Source organism: Dipodomys ordii, unplaced genomic scaffold (assembly GCF_000151885.1).
Source record: "Dipodomys ordii isolate 6190 unplaced genomic scaffold, Dord_2.0 Scaffold113, whole genome shotgun sequence".
Classification (NCBI taxonomy): Eukaryota; Metazoa; Chordata; class Mammalia; order Rodentia; family Heteromyidae; genus Dipodomys; species Dipodomys ordii.
The window spans coordinates 6,175,168-6,184,630 of record NW_012267329.1 but is presented as its reverse complement, the minus strand read 5'-3'; the positions used below and the strand labels follow the sequence as shown (position 1 = coordinate 6,184,630).

Genomic DNA, 9,463 nt, shown 5'->3' with positions numbered 1-9,463 from the left:
GGGGTCTTTCAGGTGGGGGCTTGTCCGGGATACCAGCGCCCCCAGACCCCAAATCCCAAGACCAGTTGGAGGTAAGATAGAGCTCTTGCATTTCGCGTCTTCGGTGTTCGTTATTTTCGTTTTGTATTCTGGGATCCAAAAGTGCCTGTACAGGACCTGTATTTTATCTGAATTTGGGCCAGTCGGGGAGGCAGACGTGCCCTGAGACCCCTCGTCCCACCCTGGAGTCCTACTCTGGGGTGATCTGGAGGAAGGAGGAGACCGGAATATCTCTCCTTCCCGGGGAGTTTAGCCGTGGTCGGCTACTCCCATCTGAAGCTGCTTTATCTGTCTGCAGTTGTTCGACTGCCACGCGTTGCCTGTCTGGTTTTGTCTGTTTCTGTTTAGTGTTTCTTGTTTCTGTTGTCTATTTTGTTGTCCTTGAAGGGATGGGGCAGCAACTAACAACCCCCTTAAGTCTTACTTTAGATCACTGGAAGGAAGTTACAACCCGAGCCCACAACTTGTCTTTGGAGGTACGGAAAAAGAAATGGATTACTTTCTGTTCTTCGGAGTGGCCCGCCCATAACGTTGGGTGGCTGAAGGGCGGTTCTTTCAATCTTGATGTTCTCTTACAGGTGAAGGCCTGAGTTTTTCAGACCGGCCCTCATGGCCATCCTGACCAAGTCCCCTATATTGTCACTTGGGAGGATCTCGCTCGAGATCCCCCAAAGTGGATTGAGCCTTTTCTCTCCCACTCCCCCAGCCCTCTGCCTTTGCCCACTCCCCTCGTCCCTCTGCCTTCGCCCACTCCCCTTGTTCCTCTCCCTTCTGCCCCTCCCCCATCCTCATCCTCCCTCTACCCCTTAAAAGAATTGTCAGGTTTTAGGACTAAGGACTCCACCAAACCCCCTGTTTTGCCAGAAAACCAGGCGGACTTACTGCTCCTAGATCCCCCGCAGTTGCTAGATCCCCTACCACCTTATGCCCAACCCGCTCCGGGAGGGGAGGAACCCAGGGGCCCGCAGGAGGACTCCCCTTCCCCACCTGCTCCCTCCCCAGACTCCACTGAGCCGGAGGCGGGGCCCCAGGCACCCCGCTGCCTCAGGCGCCCTCTCCACCTCCCAGCAGTCGCTTGTGCCTTCACCACGATTGGGCGAGCAGACCAACTGCAGCTGCCTAATGAGATAGATGAAGTGTTTCCTTTGACCAGCCCTAATTGGGACTTCAACACCGTGGCTGGTAGGGAGCGGCTCCGTCTTTATCACCAGGTTCTTTTGGCGGGTCTCAAAGGGGCCGGAAGGCACCCCACCAATTTGGCCAAGGTACGTGCGATAATACAGGGAGTTGAGGAGACACCTGCAGGATTTTTAGAGAGACTAATGGAAGGATATCGTATGTATACGCCCTTTGACCCCTCAGCTCCAGATAGGCAGTCTGATGTGATTATGTCCTTTATTGGGCAATCTGCACAGGACATTCGGACCAGGTTGCAGCGGTTGGAGGGGCTTCAGGGGTATACATTGCAGGATTTGGTCAAGGAAACGGAAAGAATTTTTAATAAAAGAGAGACAAAGGAAGAAAGGAAAGAGAGGCTGCGTAAGGAGCAGGAGGACAGGGAAGACAAGCGAGACAAGAAGCATCTGCTGCTCGGGGCTTCCTGTCTGCCTTGGACAGAGAGCCTGTTTGTGCAAACGCCTAATAAACTCCTCTTGCTTATTGCATCTGCTGGTTTGGAGTCTTGGTTCTTGGGGTGCCCTCCCGTTGAAGAAAGCATCCCAGTGAGTCTGGGGTCTTTCAATAGGACATTGGGTTAAGGACTGCCCGAAGAAAGGCCAGACGAGAGGACCCCGAAGGCCTGCCCAGGTGCTGTCCTTGGAAGGAGAGGAAGACTAGGATAGTCAGGGCCAGGAACCCCCCCCCCCAGCCCCGGGTAACCCTTCGAGTGGGGGGCCAGCCAGTGACCTTCTTGGTCGACACAGGTGCCCAGCACTCCGTTCTAACCCAACCAGGAGGTCCCCTGAGCACTAAAATGTCCTGGGTACAGGGGTCAACAGGGGGAAAACTGTACCGGTCGACAACTGAGTGCAAAGTACACCTTGGGACAGGACTAGTTACTCATTCGTTCCTCCTAGTCCCGGACTGCCCCTATCCGTTATTGGGGAGGGACCTCCTCTCCAAAGTCGGAACCCAGATTTACTTCCAGGACAAAGGGGCCTCAGTCAGAGGACTCCAAGGGCAGCCGCTTAAAGTCCTAACCCTGCGCCTGGAGGATGAACATCGGCTGCATGAAAATCCCCAGTCAGCCTTGATCAACCCCCAGTGGTTGTCAAATTTTCCCCAGGCTTGGGCAGAAACAGAGGGGATGGGGTTAGCTATAAACCAGCCTCCCTTTGTCATTGGACTTAAGCCCTCGGCTACCCCTGTGATGATACGTCAGTATCCACTGAGCAGGGAAGCCAAAAATGGAATCAGGCCACACATACAAAGGCTGCTGCAATTTGGCATCCTAAAGCCATACCAGTCCCCATGGAACACCCCTTTATTGCCCGTCAAGAAGCCCGGAACGGGGGACTACCGTCCGGTACAGGACTTGAGGGAGGTGAACCGGAGGGTGGAGGGTATACACCCTATGGTGCCCAACCCCTACAACTTACTGAGTACACTGCCCCCAAGTCACACATGGTATACAGTGCTAGATTTAAAGGACGCTTTCTTCTGTATAAGACTGAGTCCTCAGAGCCAGCCAATTTTTGCCTTTGAGTGGAAGGATCCAGAATCAGGTTTTTCAGGACAGCTCACATGGACAAGGTTACCACAAGGATTCAAAAACTCCCCGACCCTGTTCAACGAGGCTCTACACCAGGACCTGGCTGACTTCAGGGTCAGCCATCCTTAGTTGACTCTTCTACAGTACGTGGATGACCTGCTTCTAGAGGCCGAGACTTGGGATGACTGCCTAAGAGGTACCGGGGCCCTATTAAAAAGACTGGGGGAGCTAGGTTATAGGGCCTCAGCCAAAAAGGCCCAGATTTGTGCCTGACAAGTGGCTTATCTGGGCTATAAGTTGGAAGGAGGGCAGAGGTGGCTGACGGAGGGTCGTAAGCAAGCCATCACCCAGATACCGCAGCCCACAAGCGCAGGAGCCCTGAGGGAATTCCTGGGATGCCCTGGATTTTGTCGCTTGTGGATACCAGGATTCGCTGAGTTGGCAGCTCCTCTGTACCCTCTTACCAAGGCCAATGCCCCATTTTGATGGGAAAAAGAGCAACAACAAGCCTTTGATCAAATCAAAAAGGCCTTACTATCAGCCCCAGCTTTGGGCCTCCCAGATGTGACCAGGCCATTCACTCTATATGTGGATGAACGACAGGGGATTGCAAAAGGAGTTCTGACTCAAAAGTTAGGGCCCTGGAAAAGACCAGTGGCATACTTTTCTAAAAAGCTGGACAGTGTGGCGGCCGGATGGCCCCCGTTTCTCCGCATCATTGCAGCTGTAGCCATGTTGGTAAAAGACTCTGACAAGTTAACCTTGGGACAGCCCTTCATGGTGATGGCCCCCCCCATGCCATAGAGACAGTCATCCGCCAGCCCCCTGACCAAATGCCCAGATCACCCATTACCAGACAATGTTGTTAATTCCCGACCAGATTCGGTTCGGGGCCGCAGTTTCTCTCAACCCAGCAACTTTACTTCCGGACCGGGACTCCCACCTCCCCATCGAGCATGATTGTCATCAGATCCTGGTGGAAGTTCACGGAACCCGTGAAGACCTGACCGACCGACCTCTGCCAGATGTTGAACACACGTGGTACACGGATGGGAACAGCTTCCTGTACAACGGTGAGCGGAGAGTGGGGGCGGCAGTGGTGGATGGGACCACAGTTATCTGGGCGTCAGCCCTAGAGCCTGGAACATCGGCACAAAGAGCCGTACTCATCGCCCTGACACAGGCGCTAACGAAGGCTCAGGGAAAGAAAATTAACATCTACACCGACAGTCGGTATGCTTTTGCTACCGCACATGTCCATGGAGAGATCTATCGAAGACGGGGCCTATTGACTTCTGCGGGGAAAGACATTAAAAATAAAAAGGAAATCTTAAACCTCCTGCGGGCCCTCTTCCTGCCTAAAAAGGTGAGCATCATCCACTGCCCGGGCCACCAGGTAGGAGGGGACCCTGTGGCAGTGGGAAACAGGATGGCAGATGAGACTGCTAGAGCGATAGCATTACAACACCAAACCCTAACCCTAGCCACACCCCGCGACCAACCACCGCTCAAGCAACCTCTTCTCCTGTACTCGGACCAGGATATGGAAACAGTTAAAAAGTTAAAGGCAACCTACGATGACCTGACTGGGACTTGGAAATATGGGGACAGGACAATATTACCTAGAAAGGATGCCAAGAGACTGGTCACCTATCTTCACAGATGGACCCACTTGGGTCACAAAAAGCTGGAGACTCTTTTACAAAGAGAAGAACAGTTCCATTATATTCCAGGTTATTGACTCTTGTGTCCCCTGCGCCAAGGTTAATGCAGGCCGGTTCCTGGCACCCGCCGGAACCAGAATGAGGAGAGAACGACCTGACACCAACTGGGAGATCGATTTCACTGAAATCAAACCTGGCAAGTATGGAGCTAAGTATCTCCTAGTCTTTGTAGATACCTTTTCCGGCTGGACAGAAGCCTTACCCACCAAGCAGGAAACAGCACAAGTGGTAGTCAAGAAGATTCTGGAAGAAATTTTTCCTCGATTCGGGCTGCCTAAGGTAATAGGGTCAGATAATGGCCCTGCTTTTGTCTCCCAGGTAAGTCAGATGGTGGCCAGGCTATTGGGGATAGATTGGAAGTTACATTGTGCTTATCGACCCCAAAGTTCAGGACAGGTAGAGCGTATGAATAGAACAATTAAAGAGACCCTAACTAAATTAGCCCTAGAAACTGGCACTAAAGACTGGGTCCAAATCCTTCCCATGGCCCTGTTTAGAGCTCGAAATACCCCAGCAAGCCATGGACTGACACCCTATGAAATCCTCTATGGGGGGGACCCCCTCCTATAGCAGATTTCCTTGATCCTGCTATTGACTCTTGCAAATACTCAAAGTTTACAGGCGCGGCTGCGAGCCCTGCAACTCATTCAAAAGCAAGTGTGGAAGCCTTTGGCCATGGCCTACACAGCCGGGAGTTCCACCATCCCACACCCCTTCCAGATCGGCGATGAGGTGTATGTGAGAAGACATCAGTCCAGGACCCTCAAACCTCACTGGAAAGGTCCATACATGGTACTACTGACTACCCCTACTGCGCTGAAGGTAGACGGGATTGCCGCCTGGATCCACGCCTCCAATGTCAAGTGCACACTGCCTGGAGTTGCCTGGAGTCGACAAGGAGTCGACAAGGAGTCGACAAGGACCCTGCTGAGTCACCCAGATGGAAGTTGCAGCGCACTCAAAATCCTCGCAAGATAAGACTCTTAAAAACTGCCTAATGTTTTTTGCTGTTGTGGCCTTGACAGTAGCGGAGGGACAAAGAGTCCATCCCCTGGCAGGCATAAACCCACACATCCCCCAGAACCAGACGTGGCAAGTGGTAAACGAGGTGGGGAACGTAATATGGACCTCCTCTACCATGGCTCCTCTCTGGACATGGTGGCCCAACCTGGAACCAAACTTGCGTGTAGATCTTAGTAAAAACGGCTTATCTCCTTTCTATTATCCCTGGAGAGGTTTCCCCAGCCTATGTCTGTCCGGGCAGACATCAGGACCCTTCCCTTATATACAAATGTGGGAGGGAGGAAGATTATTTTTGTAAAGCCTGGGGCTGCGAGACCACTGGTGACACCTACTGGAACCTCTCCTCCTCCTGGGACTACATAACAGTCAAGAAGACCAGTGGGCGGGAGGGAGGGAGCTGTGCAGACACAAACTGCCAATGGTGGTGCATAAGACTTACTGTAAAATTTACTGCTAAGGGAAAAGTGCCTAACTTGGGCTGGGGGACTGGGCTCACCTGGGGGATTAGGCTGTACAAACAAGGCCATGATGGTGGCGGATTCATGATTGTCCGCCTTCGGGTGGAAAACATAAACCCCCTCCCTTTAGGGCCTAACCCCGCCCTGGGGACGAGGGCCTCTTTTCCAAAGCAGGATCCACTCCCACCAGCCCCCCCAAACTACTGTCAAGCCTCCGGCTGCAGGCTCTCAGCCTCCCCTACTGCCCCAACCCAACCTCTTACCTTCCAACACGGGGCAGCACCTGTTTAATTTGATAAGTGGCACATATCTAGCCTTAAATCAGACCTTACCTTCAGGAACAGAATCCTGTTGGCTGTGTCTAGCTACCAACCCCCCTTATTATGAAGGCATTGCAATCCCAGGGACACATACTACCTCCTCGGATGCCAGTAGGTGCCGCAGCTCCCCACCTACCCTCACCTTGACAGAAATCTCTGGCCGGGGAGCTTGTATAGGACAGCCACCTCCAGAATACGCCCACCTCTGCAACTCTACTAGTTCTGACCCTGGCCCAGGCCCCTATTTACTGCCACCATCCAGAACTTGGTGGGCCTGTAACAAAGGCCTCTCCTCTTGCATAGCTACCCACGTTTTAAACCTTTCCACTGATTTCTATATCGCGGTCTGAGTGCTTCCTAGAGTTTTTTTTACCATCCTGGCGAGACCTTAGAAAACCAATATGAACAGCACCCCTCCAGATTCCGCAGAGAACCCATATCCCTCACCATGGCTGTATTGTTGGGGATGGGAGTGGCCATCGGAGCGGGTACCGGGACAGCCACAATAATTCAGGGAGACCAACAATTCTCCGCCCTTCAGGCAGCAGTAGATGAGGACCTGGAGGCCCTAGAGCAATCAGTGTCAGAGCTTGAAAAGTCCCTGACTTCTCTTTCCGAGGTAGTGTTACAGAACCGGAGGGGCCTAGACTTTATTTCTAAAGGAAGGGGGAATGTGTGTTGCCTTAGGAGAAGAATGTTGTTTTTATGCAGATCATACGGGAGTGATCAGAGATTCTATGGCAAAACTTAGAGACAGGCTCAACCAAAGATGGAAAGACCATGAAGCCCAACAGGGTTGGTTCGAGGGATGATTTAATAAGTCACCGTGGATGACCACCCTCATCTCCATGATTCTGGGACCCCTGCTTGTTCTCCTTTTGCTTCTTACTTTGGGCCCCTGCATTCTTAATAGGCTGTTACAGTTTATTCGCAAAAGACTATCCATCACACAGGCCTTGGTATTAACCCAACAATAGCAGGCATTAAGAATAATTGATAATATAGAGACACCCTGAATTTTAAGATTAAAATTAGTCCAAAGAAAAAGGAGGAAATGAAAGATTAAAAATTAGAGTTACATTTTACAATTGCTAACTGCTGATTTCACTTTTGTAAACTTGCTCGCGCTAGCACTAACCCCCCCCCCCCCCCCCCCGCCCTTTCTGGAAATAAGGAATTGACTAAAAAGTCTCAGAGTCCAGATGCCAGCCCCGGGACAAGGTCTGTGGTCATAGATAAAGAACAAACAGGTATGTATTTTTCTAGTTCCTGTTTGGAAATTCCCCAAGTGGCCAAATGGGACCCAAGATAGGGACCCAAGATAAGGACCCAAGATAAGGACCACCTGGCAAGTCCAGCAAACTAGGCCAAATGTTAATCAATCACAAGCCTGTAACTATGTGCACTCCGCTAACCCTTACCTCTCAGAGTGACTACCTCCTTTGAATCACCCATGCCAATCGTTTTTACAGAGTGTTACAAACTTCCCCGCATAGTAAAAATGATTGCTGGAGTGCATAGTGACTTTTAAATGGGCCAATCCCCAGACGCCTTGTGTTATGCCTGTAACTGCTGCTCGCGGCTCTCTCCCTTCCCGAGGTAGAGAGTCCGTTTGCGCAAACGCCAAATAAATTCCTCTTGCTTATTGCATCTACCGGCTTGGAGTCTGGGTTTCTGGGGCACCCTCCCGTTGATGAAAGTACCCCTAGGAAATTAGGGTCTTTCAGCTACCAACCAAACTCAGTCACATTAATAATTTTATAAAATTTCCTTCATTAACATTCATTATGTCAGTATTTCAGACTAGAAAGATAAAGTGGAAAAATATAAATTCAAACTTCTTGAAACTTTTTATATATCCTTAAGGCTTTGGTATGAGAACAATTGAAACAATGAGAAACAAATAAACTTTGTAGGAACATTATTTTGGCATTAGTGATGTCTTACCTCATTAACGGTCATTAGGATAAAATGAGATAATGTATGTTTATCTCCTCTATTGTTTGGTCTGAAGTGGATGTTTACATGTGAATTCTATCTTGGTAGGGCACAATTGACTTTGAAGTTCAAGTCTATAAGGATGAAGCATCCAAGATGATCTCTCCAGCTATGAAACTTTAAAGGTTGAATTTGAGCCTCTGAGACTTTCCTTATGACTTTCACCATCTTAGAATTACTGGAGTTTAGAGAATGATATTCTCTGAATATGATTTTTTATATAGTCAACAATTTAATGTGAAAGGAGATGCTCTCTGTGGTATTCCTCTTAACTGCATTTAGACACGGCTACAGAAACTGAGCAAAATTGCGTTCTACTCACATGTTGAAATCCTAGTATTTTTCTCAGAAAAGAAGACTTAGGAATAGAAGGGTATCTGGGTAGTTTTTCCTTGCAAGATTCTGTTTCTTGGGTAATATAAATCCCAAAGAGACATTATTTGATATCATTCATTTAGTCATTATTCATATGTAGTTATTTATAAACACACAAAAGTATCTATTATCTCTCCAACCTCTATAGTATATAAATATGTCAGTTTTTCATTTACCCAATGGATATATCTATTATTTTTCCCATGCTGTGTTTTATCAAGTTTGTATATTAACAAATGTGAATACATTATTTCTTCCTGTTTAATCTTTATTAGTTTATCTTAATGATGCTTGATGGATCTGAAGGACCTTTCTCCTTATCCTTACAAGTTCTTGGACTATTATTGCTATGAGTACATAGATCATAGAGTCTGTGTCTGACACACCCAAGCGTTTGTCAAAGTGAGAGCACGTTACCTGAACATGATGGGATCTCAGAAAGTGCATGAGTTAATGAAGGAGGAAAAAACTTGCTTTCACTCTGCAGTCATTTCCTGCATTCAGGCTGATTCATGTTATTGAATACAAACTTTCAGTTTCATTTCTCAGTAACACACAATTCTCAGCAATGCTTATAAAACCAGATTGATAAATATCTCCTGAACTTATTTTAAAACTTGTTTTTTTTCCTCCAACTTTAATAGTTTAAGCTTTGTGAAAAGCCTGGCATATTGATACAAATGAATTTTACCTTCCTCACCCTGGCTTTAACTCAGATCTTGTGTACTTAATACATTTATCTCCAACTCTTTCTTTTCGTTTCTTTTTCTGCCAGTCTAGGGAGTTGAACTCAAGGCCTAGGTCCTGTCTCTGGGT

The 9,463-nt window shown here is 48.8% G+C and overlaps 1 protein-coding gene across 1 annotated transcript; it reads left to right on the top strand.

Moving 5' to 3' along the window:
• Window positions 1–428: 428 nt before the first annotated feature.
• Window positions 429–5,451, top strand: LOC105995051. The gene is given in 7 exon segments (XM_013028711.1): window positions 429–515; window positions 639–1,732; window positions 1,734–1,893; window positions 1,895–3,538; window positions 3,541–3,577; window positions 3,580–4,477; window positions 4,479–5,451. Coding segments are annotated over 7 exon segments (4,893 nt in total).
• Window positions 5,452–9,463: the final 4,012 nt, after the last annotated feature.